We start from the raw sequence: 14,076 nt of genomic DNA, 5'->3' as shown, positions 1-14,076 counted from the left end.
TAAATGGTCTGTTGCATAAGTGATGGCCAACTCACTGGTCTGTATTCTGCAACATGTTATTTTTCAGCTGTGGACGTTTTATTCACTGTACTGAGGCTAACTGGATTTTGATAACTTCAAAATAATAACAATCACTTCAAATAACAACTTCTGCTTTGGGCTATCTAAAAAGTAGTAAGAGGTCTTCTTGCATAATTATGTCCACTCTCCAGTCACTGTCAGTATCTTTATCTCTTGGTTTTCATGTTTTAAATGGTCATTTCAGCTTGTCTGCAAGGCCTGCATATTGATACTGATTCTAGTTCTGGAATGAAAATGGGGTTTCCTATTTACTGCTGAGAATCTTGAAGGAAGAACAACTTCTGCCAGCAAATCTCAGGCATGGTTTCTAGTGTTTAATTCATTTTTATCTCATGTGGACGATATTGAGGCAGCTCAGTATTAACATCTGAAATAATGAGTAATCTTGAGACTTCTTGAGAAGTCCCCTTTGTGACAGTAATGTGTGGTGTTGAGCAGAGTTTTATCAGCCAGCCCGATAAGCACATAGGGAAGGCTCTGTAGATCTCTGTCCTCTGAGAAGGTCCCATTTGCTCAGGGTCCATGATAATGCAAGCTAAAATACATCTAGCTCCATACTGATAAAGCTAGCATGGCACCCCATCTCTGCACTGTGCGAGTGCATCCTCTGGTTCTAAATCAAACCTGCCTGAAAGAGGGTTCCAGAGACTCCACTCCAAACACAGGACCCTCTCTGCATCCAGAGCTAGGGGCCTTTTGACAATGCTGACAAGGGCTAACAGCCTACTGCTAAGCTAGGGAACTCATAGGCGTATGTCTAAGTGCTTTACTGGACTGGGGCCAGGGGATACAGTGCACTTGAGAAGCCATTAGAGATGCCTGTTGCAATCAATGGGAAGCATGAGGTTTGAATTCAGCAGATTGTTCGGGGTAGCTAGAGAGCTGTACAACATATTTAGTTATGTTATGCACAAAAATGTTCCTAAGAGTCGGTTGCTATATTTAACTGATGAAACTTTGGTGGTATTATTTTGCACAGCTTCAAATGACACATCCCTCACACTGTGCCATATTACGAAAAATGCACTGCTCACTAAGTGCCTGAACCACCTCCAGGAGCCATGTGCAGATGCAGTGTAATGCTAGTAGGGACGGCAGGTCAGCCGTGTCTCACTCCCCTGTTATGTCACCCACAGCAGCCACAACACTCCCAACAACGCTAGTGGTTGGAACCACAGCCACCTCAGCATGAAGTAAACCCACACACACATAGTCAGCTGCAATGGGACCAGCATTACTGGACTCTGGAGGTCTGGACTAAACTACTGGACAGGTTTAAGCTGAGTCCTGACAGTGCCAGTAGGATTAATTATGGACATAAGCAAGTGGACAGCCCCAAAGGACAGCATTAAGGATGAGAATTTTAGGAGAGACTATCCAACACAGAAATATAGGCTTTCCAATCACAAATACCATTGCCTTAAAATTGGATACTTAATTATGTTTTTAAGCACTCACATAAATGACCTGGTTTCCAAAAGTCCAAGTGCTGTCTGTCATCGTAACTAAAGATGTAGAGGCTTGGCTGGTTGCATTTGGGGCAAGGGGTGTTGCTGGATTTTCCTCAATAAAGCAGAGTGCTGAAATGCAACAAGATTTTATGGAAATATTTTTGATCAGTTTTATACCAATGTGCTATGGTTTTCTATATTCTCCAGAAATACAACAGCCCTGCATGATTTTTATTTTTGGGTCTTAACGGGAAGAGTTCTTTTATTCATCCAAGGAAGCCTTCATTCTGCCTATCCTAATCTTAATTCAAAAAAATACTCTGGCTGTCACTTAGATTGGAGAAGCTTCTTATCCTGTCACACTCTCTTCTTTGCACATGAAAAGAGAAATATTGCTTATTTGCTACAGCTGCCAAGAAGCACGTTTTGAATTAAACAAGGCGATGTGACAGGCTGAGAGTAATCACATGCAAAAAATAAAAAAAAAAAGAAGAAAAAGAAAACATGCATACTGGAAAAATGAATCACACCTATTATCATCATACTGGCCTGGCCACGTTGGTCTCCTAAAAAGAGATGAGTAAGCTGAAATAGAACTTGAAATTATGAAACCTTAAGGTGGAATAAACTAGATAGTATTCTGTAACTTAAAAAAAAGTATTTAGGACTTCACCTGCAGAAGCCACTTAGTAGAAATAGCACAGCAGCATGTCAAACTGAACCTTTTTCACAAAGGGGGCACAGAAACTGTGGGATTCAGTGTTACTAGATATCCATAGGTCAAAAGCTTAGCAGGTCTCAAAACCAAGTCAGGTAATGAGAAAAACCATGCCTATATTAGATGGGGTATGTTTTAAATTAAAATTTGTTGTGAACTGTCATGTCTCAGGTCTATGTCAATGACTGAGGCAATGAGGTAAGGAATAATCATGTCCTACTGGCAGCATTTTTTCCTTAAAATGTTTTGCTATTTTTCTCTGAAGCTTCTGGCATGGGCTACTGTCAGTCTTGGGGCTCTGGATCAAAAGGACAATTGTGCATTTTTCCAAATAGCTGTAACACCACTGCTGCAGAGAGCAGTGTGCATGTCTACAGTCAGGCTCTGCGACTGTGTGATCTACATCCTGGAGATCACACACATAGCTCATGGTGCACTGGCTTGATGCCCTTAGTGTACAGCTCCCAGTACTACTTGTTTTTCTTTAGCTGACAGGCACTGCTAGGGGAGAGCTTATGTGTGGAGAACATGGATGACCAGTGTAGGCAAGGTCTGGAAGCATTGCATCCTGGGCTGGACCTCGTTGGGCAGGCTGCCCAGTAACATATACCTCCAGCATTAAGTTGCCTGCACTTGGAGAATCCTTGAGGATTTGGTAGCACAGTGATACTCTGATATTGCCTGCGAGGAGAAAATTTAGGGGTTGGTGGGAGTACTCAGTTGTCTTTGAGTGAAGCAGCCCTAGCTAGCATGAATTGGCACTTTGCCGCTCTGCCCTTCTTGTACCAATGAATGCATCTTGCACCTTGGGCTTTGCAGGCATTGCTCCATTCCCAAAGAGCTTGAACTTAACTATTTGTTACTTTTGCAAATCCACAACGCTAGCCAGTAATTCCAATGAAGGGTGGGCCTTTACTCTCTTCCTGATTATCTGCAATGTTTTCAGCTAGAATACTAATAGGCTGTCTGAGTGACAAGCTGATGGTGATTCAAACACAGGACGCAACAACAGAGTAGAGTATCTGGGATTTAAAAGGCAGCGCAGTGCCTGTCTCTAGCAGCAGGTGGCAATGCAAAATGCTTCATGGTTGCAGTTAGGAAAAAAAGCAGCAACATTCCAGAAAATACTCTTCAAAGCTCCTGGAGTGAAGTTATCACAGCCTTCTGTTTCACAGATCTCATTTGGCTGTTCACTACAATTGTACTGAACTTCCTCAATGCCAGCATGCCCCCAAACCACTTACACTGCTTTCCATAAAAAAAAGATAGGATGCAACGAAATAGAAAGTGGCCTTGACAAATTATGGGGCAAAACAAACAAAACCCAGGGGGAAAAAAAGTGATGCAACTGTTCACCACCCACTGACTGATGCCCAGCCAGTCCCCAAGCAGCGATCGCTGCCCCCCGAGGCCGGCTCCCCCCAGTTTCTATACTGAGCATGACGCCATATGGTATGGAATAGCCCTTTGGCCAGTTGGGGTCAGCTGTCCTGGCTGTGCTCTCTCCCAGTTTCTTGTGCGCCTGGCAGAGGATGGGAAGCTGAAAAGTCCTTGACCAGTGTAAGCACTGTTTAGCAACAACTAAAACATCAGTGTGTTATCAACATTATTCTCATACTAAATCCAAAACACAGCACTATACCAGCTACTAGAGAGAAAATTAACTCTATCCCAGCCGAAACCAGGACACTGTTTTACTGCAGAGCAATTCAACCCTATTTTCTTTAAATTATTCCAACACTGCCCTAATAAATGCCGGTACCAGTGTGAACTAGGATGTAGGAAGCAAACTGTGGTGTTTCAAGGACATGTCCACACAAAAAAAGTAGCCTGTTTTCTCTTATCTATGATGGTGGAAAGAGAGCAACAGCAGCGACTGTTGTATTGGGGACTGCCCTGATTTTATTTGGTCCTGTGGTAAACCTAAGTTCTAAATCCCTAGCACAGAATTACTTTATCTCCTTGACTCCAGAAAGCATTTGTATCCATACAGATGTATTAAATCTCTTTTCTTGCAATCTGTTACAGTTCTAATTTAATTGCGAAGAATGAACTGTTACAGTTCATGTACAAGTTCATTGCGGAGACCTGTGTACAGCATTTGGAATGCAATGCCCACCGATTAAAGGTAAAACATGTTGCTTAGGCAACAGCTAGAGACACAGGGGAAGAAATATTCATGGCAGATGAGAGGCAATATTCATCAAATGAAATGTCATAAAAACTGCAGGGAAAGAAAAATCATAATCAGCTCTCAGATTTTAATCATAAAAAAGGAGTGAAAATTCAGCCAGTAAAATATTTCCATAATTTTTCTTTGACAGTCCTAGCTATGTAAGACAAAGTCACAGTTAACTAAATCAAGGCATGATTCAACAACTATTACAGTTTGCTGATGCCAAATGAAGATTGAAGCCAACATGTTTTGTCTGCTTTTGGAGATCAACCAACTCTTTAAAATAAAACTGATGCAGGGAGGTTGGACAGAAGTGCTATATTTTGCTAAGAACTTACTCTTTAATTTTCATTTCTCTTCCATTCTGCTCCGTACTGTCATCTCACAGAACTGAAAAGGTTGGTACACACCTTTGGTCTAATTATCAGATGTCCTGATATTTTGATGTGGTACCTTTGAACCCACCCTTTTACCTGCATTACCACAGATGACGCTCTAATACACTGGGAATGGAATTTTTAACAAAGCTATGAGCTAATCTGGAAAATTCCTACCTACCAGGATGCTTTGTGAGAACACACAAGCAAGCAAAAGGCAGTAACACCCAAATAACTTGTGTTAGAGTAATGAGATTTGCAGAAAAGTAACTTTTGCTGCCCCAGGAAGGACTATGTGGGGGGTCTGTAGCAAGAAAAGCTGGACTACATGATTGCTGCAAATGATACATCACATCAGCAAAGCCTATTCAAGTTACATACTGAGTTTCAGGTGTCATTTCCAGCAATGCAGGGAAAATGTGAGTCCCATTATCATACAGGGAAGTGATGCCCCGGGTGAGGGGTGAGCATCTCTGCTAGCTCGGCACTGTAAAGACTCATCTCTGCCACTGACTGCCCAGCAGATCTCTCATGCAGGAATAATTTCTTGTTTGAGTAGCTCATTCACAGTCATGCTTACTGAACATTGACCATGAGGCGCCAGTACTATATATGCCAACTGTTTTTAAAGTGGATATTTTTCACAATCCAACCAATAAGCAATGAAGTTACTCTTTTAAGAGAACTGTCAAATCTCAAAAAGTAATGTTTATAGGTGTCCATTCCTGTATCAGTTCTGTTTGTCTTAGTCAAATTATAAACAAGGCTGCATTATTTTTCATGGTTTATGGCAATTCGCTATTTTATATATATAAAATTTGATGAATAAAATGGATAGGTATGAATTTGAGACTTCTGAAATCCATAGTCACTTTTCTAGAAATTTATGTACAAGCATAAAGCAAAGGCTGCCTGTGTCCACTCACTGTGCATATCAATAAGACAGCCTTGTTTCTGCACAGTGTGTTTTTATTACTGTATGTGATAACTGAATTTAAGAACTTCTCTCTGAGGTGCCATCCTGGGGGTGTCTTTGCCATAGTGTCCCTTTTCAATGGCAAGTGGAATTCCTTACTTTTGAAATAGATGAACGGCATGTTTACATGCTTATATTACCTGCCACCGTCCCAGTCCTTTTCCAGTACAGAGCACAAGCAGACAGTGCAATGCTTATTAGTGCAGCAGTCAATGGGCAGGGCAGATACTAGAAGATATTTGGAAGTCTAAAGAATCCAGATGCTTACCTACATCTGTGTCTCTTTAGAGATCCTTCAGCTTACAAGGAGATTCACGAGATCTTCCCTGCTCTGCTACTTGACATACCTGAGCTGTTGCTTCCAGCCAACATGGTTGGACTGACAGAGGATCTCCCCAGCCTGCTGGACACCACAGGTGGGCCTGGCGTTCCATCCCATTCCTGAGCTTTCCCTGGCTCCCTGGAGGAAGCTGTCCCGTGATGGCCTCCCCTCTCTTTATTTTCCAGCTTTGGTAGTGGTTCAGTGCTGTGACTTCGGATCTTCAGCTCATCTAGTGGTTCTACAAAATACACAAGTGCACATTTCGTTATAGAGTATCTGCTAATTACCCACATCATATAACAATCTTTTTCTCAGTATTCAATATATATCATTCATAAATCTTTTAAGGACAATTTATATCACAATTTTACTCTCTAGGCCTAAAACCTATAGTTTATGTAGGTTTCAATAAACTTTTTAATTATTAAAACCATACACAATGCAGCAGATGGATAAAATGTAACTTTTCTGTTACAACTTAAATGCCAAGAAAATGTTTTTGAAAATGGTATCCTACCAAATTATGCTTTTATTAACAATGTATGGAAATACTTGAATTCTTTTCAGCTTTCATGTCATTGGGAACAAGTTCTTCTTCAGGCACTTTCTAAGGAAGCTCTCTCCTAAGGTAATATTGTGCAAGCAACATATCTGTTGCCTCATACTCCTCTTATGCTCTAATAAAAAGCACATGATCCACAAAACTGTCCAGTGTTAATATTTTGGGTGTGCCCAGCACCATAACCTAGGGAATAAAATTTCACTTGGTTGGAAAATCCTTGGAGTCAGAAAATGACTTTCTGCTTGCAACACCATGAGTCAATATAAGGAGGAGAAATTCAAAAAACAATTGAATGATTTTTCAAGTGAAGCAGTGATGTTTGCTTTCTTCATGGCCGGTGATTTTCTGTTCTTTTCTTGAGACCCTCATTTCTTTTCTTGCAGGTTGAGCAATGCATGAAGAAACAATTAATTCCTGATCTTTTCCATCTGTAGCTGTGAAAAATTCACATGAAAAACTAGATACAGAAGAAACATTAGATTGCTTTTAGTTGTAACAACTAATTACTGTGCTACTCATTTATTCAAAGCTTGCTGAACTGTTTGCCTCCTTTTAGCAAAAAAAAAAAATAAATTCCTCTGAGTTTGGAATTTTTTGCCTCATATTTAAGCCCAAGACATCCTTACATGAGTTCTAGTCATTCAGTTCTAGTTCTAGTCATTCAGTTCTAGTCATTCAGGTTTATAAATCAAATCCCTGATGTACCTTAATTTCTGTATGTATCTACAGTCTTGGAATTCACATTTGATAGAGATGGACAATCTTCCCATGAGCCCTATCTCAAAATCTTTTTGTGGCTACAAGGGACATTACAAGATTTGGGAGAGCCAAGCAAAGGGAAAACGCCAGGAGCCATTCGCAGGCAGGAGATGATAACAGCTCCTCAGGGGACCCATGCGGAATGGCAGTGGCCTGGCTGTGCAGGACTGCCAGAGATGCAATGGCAAAATTTGTCTCAGCAGCCACTTCCTCTCCCAGTTATCTCCATGGCCAGGAACTGGGACTATCCGACAGGAATTGCCACTCAGATGATACAGTCCCAGAAAAAGAACCACATTCAAACCACTTTAATTTGTCCATGGCTCAAAGCCCCACACAGTTTACCCTTGCTACAGCAAACAGTGGAAGATGCAATATTAGATATCTATATTGTATGGTAGAGGCCCCACCTATGCACATTAACAAAATCTCATGTTGTTTTGAGTTCTTTGACATCCTAGTCTGCAGATGAACTTGATGAGCAACAACACGGTCAGCCTGAAGTTTCCTCAATGAAACGTCATAGGAAACATGTAAAAATATCTAACTGCATATGCAGTGCAATATGTAATCATTAGCGTATTTCATGAATTACTATCAGTTAATAGTAAAAATTAATGTTAAGGATATCATATCACAACATTCAAGTTTTTTTTTTAATTACTTACAGTAGTAACACTCCATGAGAAAACAATAAAACGACCCCAGTTTAGCAAGTCTCATAAATAGGATTCAGTCACATTTTATGTGACAAAGATCTTCAAAAATCAAACCTCTTCCCTGAACTTTTAGGTCACTTACCTACTTTAATGTATGCAAAAAGACACTGTAATGAAAATCCAAACTGTTTGTTTTTCCTAGTTGGTAACCCCAGCAGGGTACAAGGTTGAATAACAGTCTGTATCAAAATAACATGACATCTGCCTTTCAGGGACCTTTGCTACGAAATGTCTGTAACACAGCTCTGTCTGTGACTGCGTAGAGAGACTTGCTAATACAAAGAGCCATGCAAAGAGATGTAGAGCCCAAATTATAACTAGATTTGAACTGTTTCAGTTATCAACAAAAATGCTCTTATATTTTTTCTGAGCATTGATCTATCAAAAATAATGATGCACCTTTTCACATAACAGATACATGCAATCACATCTGAATTTTTTCCTTTACACCAATAACATTCACTTCTTTAAGATACTACTTATCTGGGAAAAGTAAAGATATGAACAAAGTTTCAAAATTCTTTGGAAATGCGCACAATCCTCTTTCCCATCAATACAGGATGCTGTCTAGATTGCAGCTCTTCCTTTCCAGCAAAAAAAAGAGAAAGCCAAAAGAATAGAATATGCTTTTAAAAAGTCAGTATCTGGCCCTGCAAGCGCCCCACCAACTTAATGCATCATTCAATAGTTTTAATTTACAATGTCATTCAGCTGCTACTGGAAATGCTGTGATTACCTGAGTGAAAACCTTCTCTGTGTGTGCCTCATTGACACTACTTGAACACCACCCCTTGAAATTTCACACACTCATGCAGTCAGCCCCTAGTTGCAGTGGAAACACTCTGCTTGAGTGTGGAGCTAAGGATTTATCCACTTCAGTTTACTTAACAGAGAAGTATTTGTACTTGTTGCCTGATAAAAATGATTTGTGCATTCTTAGTTTTATTATCAGCTGAATCAAAGCACAGCAGTTCTCTGCAACCAGCTGGAAACTATGGAAATATTCAGACTAAATACAGATTTGGCTTACAGTCTACTTCTTTATAAGGTGTAGGAAATCGGTTTTCAGCTGGCTGTCTAGACTTCGTAAATTTACATTCCAGTATCCTTTCTTGGGGATTTTCAGTTCTCAGTTTATCTGAAAAGTAATATATCCTAAAAATGAAAAGCAGATTGAATCAGATTATAATGTCATGCAACCCATCACAGAGCCTGAATCATTATTATATGGTGATCATTATCAGTAACATTGATACACAGTCAGAAGAACATCATGTCAGTGTTTTATATAGTTTTTTGTAATATTACTTTTCCTGCTCACTCGCAAATACATAAAAAATGAAAAAAACCACAATTTAATGCCTCACTTTTGCTCAAATATTTTGGAGAGGATTTTCGAATAATTTCAGCTTCCTTAATAAATGTCAATGGGAATCATACTCAAATTCAATTAAAAAAAAAAATCACTGTGCTAGTTCTTGCTCAACTGAAAGAGTACCTCAGTTCTAATGTGCCCGTGACAGCTCCAGAAATGCAGAACGCTCCCCTCCCAGGTCACAGCACACTACTGGGACCTTTGTTGGCTGTCCCAGTCACTTGGATGTTTTTATACTGTCAACTACTCCCCGCTGCAAATGCAGCTCCATGGAGCAAGCTCAGCGGCACGAGCTATTGTGTCTCATAAAAGCACATTCATTGCTCCATGTTTTCGCTCCTGCGGTCAGGCACGAGGCATTGGCAGAAAGCAGAACACGCGTGTAGCTGCCGGCTGGGGCTACCTATGGGGTGGTGACCTTATCATCAACTGAAAATCAAACCAGTACATTTTAAACAGGGTAACCCTTTATAAAAGCTACAGCAGGATTTAAATGTCCACTTTATCCACATTGATCCCATTCTGAAAACATGAACTCTAACCAGTCATATATATATATACTCCGCTGAAAGGTAACAGTAGCTGCACAGCTTTTTTTTTTTATTTTTTATTTGAGAAGTGCAGAAACACAGATGGGATCTAAGTTACCTCATGCTGTTAAAAACCTTAATTTGGAGTTAGGAGATATTGAAGCTCACTGTTATGCTGGAAGCTCACTCAGTCATATGATGGCCACAGGCAAATCTTTTCACAGTCAAGTGCTGTATTTTGAAAGCTGAAATTATTATGGAAAGCATCTTTATTGTTCAATAATTCGTAAGCCAAAATAGTACATAAAAATGTAAATTTCAAGAAATAATTCACTGCTTTAAATATTTATGGATACAGTTGGTTGAACTGCCATAAAGGCATTCAAATGTTTCAAGCACTTTCAGGTGTCATTGTATTTCAATAGTCAAAGATATGCATTTTTCTTATTTATTTCACCTGAATCTCAGGCTTTTCAATTTCAAGAATAAGATGGTGACTAAAATCTCTGAGAGATAACATATTTTACAAATAACTGACATGCACAATTTCCCCTCTTATGAAAGGTCCCCTAATAGCTGCACACTAGGCAAGGCTGGCACGTGAGCTGTGGTACTGGAAAACTTGTAAATGCTAAAGAAAGTGAGAAACAAACTGAGTTAGTCAGCTATAACTTGGCCCAAAGCAAACTGAAAAATACAGCTACGGAAAACATCTTACCTGAAAAGCTGTCATTCAAATCAATATATACTCTGTGGCCAGTCTGCCACTCTGCTCTTAAGCACAAATTAATTTCAGGTCCTGGTGGCTTCTTAGTGTAATGCTAAGCAATAAACAGCAGAACCTTTATTACAGCTTGGGGTTTTTGGGGGAAGAAAGAAAAGCAATTGTCTTAAGGAACTTAAAATGAGGGTTGCTCCCTGCCATCTCTCTCAACTGTGAGCTGAAATGTATAAGCTAATCATCCATGCATTATTCATTTACTCTTTTTTCGGTGTGTTTTTTATAAACATAAATAAATAATACATCACTCTAGGCAGAACTCGCATACTGTGGGAAGTCAATGGTACTACTCATAGGGTCTAAAATTCAGCATATGTGTACAGGTATAAAGCAAAGTAAGTCACTTGGGATGGGGTTTAGATGTGAATCAGAACTCCCGATGTCCTCCAGCCCCGACACGTCAGACATCACCTTGTACGGCCACGAGGCAGGCACAGACCTGGCCGAGGGAGCAGCAGCGCAGAGCATCCCCAAGGGCACACCTGGCCGTCAGGAGGGGTGGAGGCACGGGATTAGACTGCCGCCAGCACATGTGTGTGATGATCAGAGCTACCAGGGACACGTCCCAGGCTTCGGCTCCTACCCCCCCACCTGGGGCAGAGCTGCCAAGCTAGCAGCGGCCCTGCTCAGCGAGCCATGTCTAACCCGGGGTCCTGACCAAGGGGAAATGCCAGGCACAGCTCCACCAGTGTCCCATGTAACGCTGCCAGCATGACAGCAGCGTGCGCCCGTCCGCCACAGACTGACCGCTTCCACAGACATCAGATGTAGAGCAATACTAAGCCCTTGAGGGAATCCCACAGTTTCTTCTTTCTGCACACCAGGGATTTTTATTTACCTTTATTACACTTTCAAAAATTAGAGCTGCCTTTTAATGGCTTTCTTGATGTGTGGTGGTTTGTCTGATCTGCACAGCTGTAAATTTATTCCAACCTCTCCCAAAGAAAACTAATAGGCTATTAATACCACATGCAAGAAACATGGATAATGCTCAGTCCTTAAGCCATTTTTCCCCCAAAATAGGAGTATATTATACTGTCAGTGAAAGCCATTTCCTCATCTTTATTAACTATGGTGGTTTGTCTATTCTGACTTCATCTGCTTGCTAATTAAGCAGAAGTTTGCTTTGCATATCAATTTTTAATACCCCATTTTTACAGTTAAGTGAGAGTTGCAGCAGCCAGCTTGTTCAATTAAAAGCAGCTCTGACCTAGTTCCATGCAAAATCAATAGAAGGCCTGAAAGAGACTCAAAAACCATCTAACATTTAAGGAGACATGGCTGAAATGCTTCGCAGCGTTCACTGAGCACATGTTTCTGTGAGCGGTGTAGGGTTTGTTTTGTTTTATACGGTGAAATCCAGTGGAGATCACATCTGCCTGCTACAGACCTGCAAAGATCAGCTCTGCCTACTATGGACAGAAAAGGGAGGGGAAAGAGAGATTGCTGAGGAAATGTGTTTGGCTGATTTTATGTGCCTATCCCAAAGCTGCTAAGTGGGCTAGGGAAACAAGATAGGAAAAGAAAAAGCCCACACTGCAATTAATTGAAGACTAACAAAAGAAGGGATAGATTTATACCAAAAGGTCATCCAAAGCTTTAGAATAAACATATTCAGTGAAAATGATGAGTGTTATAATCTGGTTGAAAAAAATAGAATAGAATAGAATAGAATAGAATAGAATAGAATAGAATAGAATTCTTTAAGTTTCAATAAACTTCAGCTGGCATCATCAGTCACTTAAAAATTCTGCATGGTAAGACATACATTTAACATTGTTTCATGTCCTAGAGTAAGAGGAAAAATCCTCTTGTATATTGATGATTGACTGAAATACAGGAAAACCTGTTTTTAGTCTTACATAAGTAGAGTCATTTGATCCAAGATGATTATATTTTGGCATATATTATAGAAGTGATGACAATATCATACGTCCTGTTTCCAACAGGGCCATCATTATTTCTTAATGATTTCTTCCCATACTGCACTTGATCTTTCAAGTGTGCCTATTCTGCTGCAGATCACCTCACAGCCTGATCCTTTGACTGAAAAGGCCACATCTGGAAGATACGCATTGTACAGATGTATTACCAAAGCAAATAAAAAGCAATGTACTGGGACTCTCACCATTAAATCAAACAGCATTCTCAGAAAGGATGTTCTTTTGGCACTCTAGTAATAGGTTTGCTATTTACCTCGGACCAGTCACAATTACATAATTAAGCAGAACACTTTATTCTCTGATATTCACTGCATATTTTTCTTTTATTTTCCTTTCAGAGCTGGCGATGTTGGGAATTGGTGACTTGCACTTAGGAGAACCTCAACAGAAGCCTCTGTGTTCCCCAGTGGCTTCTTGGGCAAAAACCCAAGTACAGCAAGTTAAAGGGAATTCTGCCATTGACTTCAACAGAGCAAGGGTTTTCCTTCCAGCAGTTATTATTTGGGGCTAGCCAGCTACGCTGATTCATATGAATGTATAGCATAGTTGATACAGGTGAGCTGCAAACATTTCTCTTACATAGTTTGTGCACCCTGATCTCCTGCTGATAATCCAGGCTGATCTTTCAGTCAAACGATTAAATGTGTGCACATAAATTTCATACCTGTAGATGGGTACGCACATGGTCTATGTCTGTTTGCAGCAAATAGGATTTAAGTAGGAGAAGGAAGATGACTAGTTTGAAAAGTCTGAATGTGGCCGTCTTGTGAAACTTTCTTCTCTCCCCCACCTTCCTCTGTTGGTATCACTGACACTAGCCTTGGACTACTTAGCGACACACATATGCAACACAAGCATACACTGCCATCCCCCACCCTAAATTCACAACTGATCAAAGAAAACACTGTAGATGAAACATGCAATTAAACTGTGGAAATCAGAGACTGTAAAAGGTTGCCCAACTGTTACTAGCATTCGATTTGAAGAGAAGATGGTGCCTACTCTTATTTGATTGCTTTCTTTCCCAAGCCTGTTCATTTCACTGCATGCTCATTCTGTTATTCAGGTTCTTAAATATACAGCCTTGATGTTTGGATGAGGAAACGATGGTTTAATGGGCACTCCACATGTTCTAGCACAGTATGGCAAGAAATAGAAGGCAAGGGTGAGTAAAAAAATCTAAAATATACAGACACTTTAAGAAAATGTTTTTGTAGAAAGTTCAAGACCTTAAGTTTCAAAGCTTCACTTCAAAAATATCAATCTTTCATAGAAGTGCTGACTATATTAAACTTGTCAACATTTT

General features: G+C 40.2%; 1 protein-coding gene across 1 annotated transcript in view; it reads right to left on the bottom strand.

The window, feature by feature from the left end:
- Positions 1 to 14,076, bottom strand: part of NYAP2 (neuronal tyrosine-phosphorylated phosphoinositide-3-kinase adaptor 2) — a 139,078-nt gene that overhangs the window by 27,948 nt on the left and 97,054 nt on the right. Inside the window, exon 4 of the mRNA XM_072868618.1 lies at positions 6,127 to 6,339. Within this exon, the coding sequence (XP_072724719.1) occupies positions 6,127 to 6,339 (213 nt within the window). The remainder of the gene's footprint in view (positions 1 to 6,126; positions 6,340 to 14,076) is intronic.

Source organism: Ciconia boyciana, chromosome 7, assembly GCF_034638445.1.
Source record: "Ciconia boyciana chromosome 7, ASM3463844v1, whole genome shotgun sequence".
Classification (NCBI taxonomy): Eukaryota; Metazoa; Chordata; class Aves; order Ciconiiformes; family Ciconiidae; genus Ciconia; species Ciconia boyciana.
Note: the sequence above shows the minus strand (reverse complement) of the source record. Positions and strands in the feature narration are given on the sequence as shown.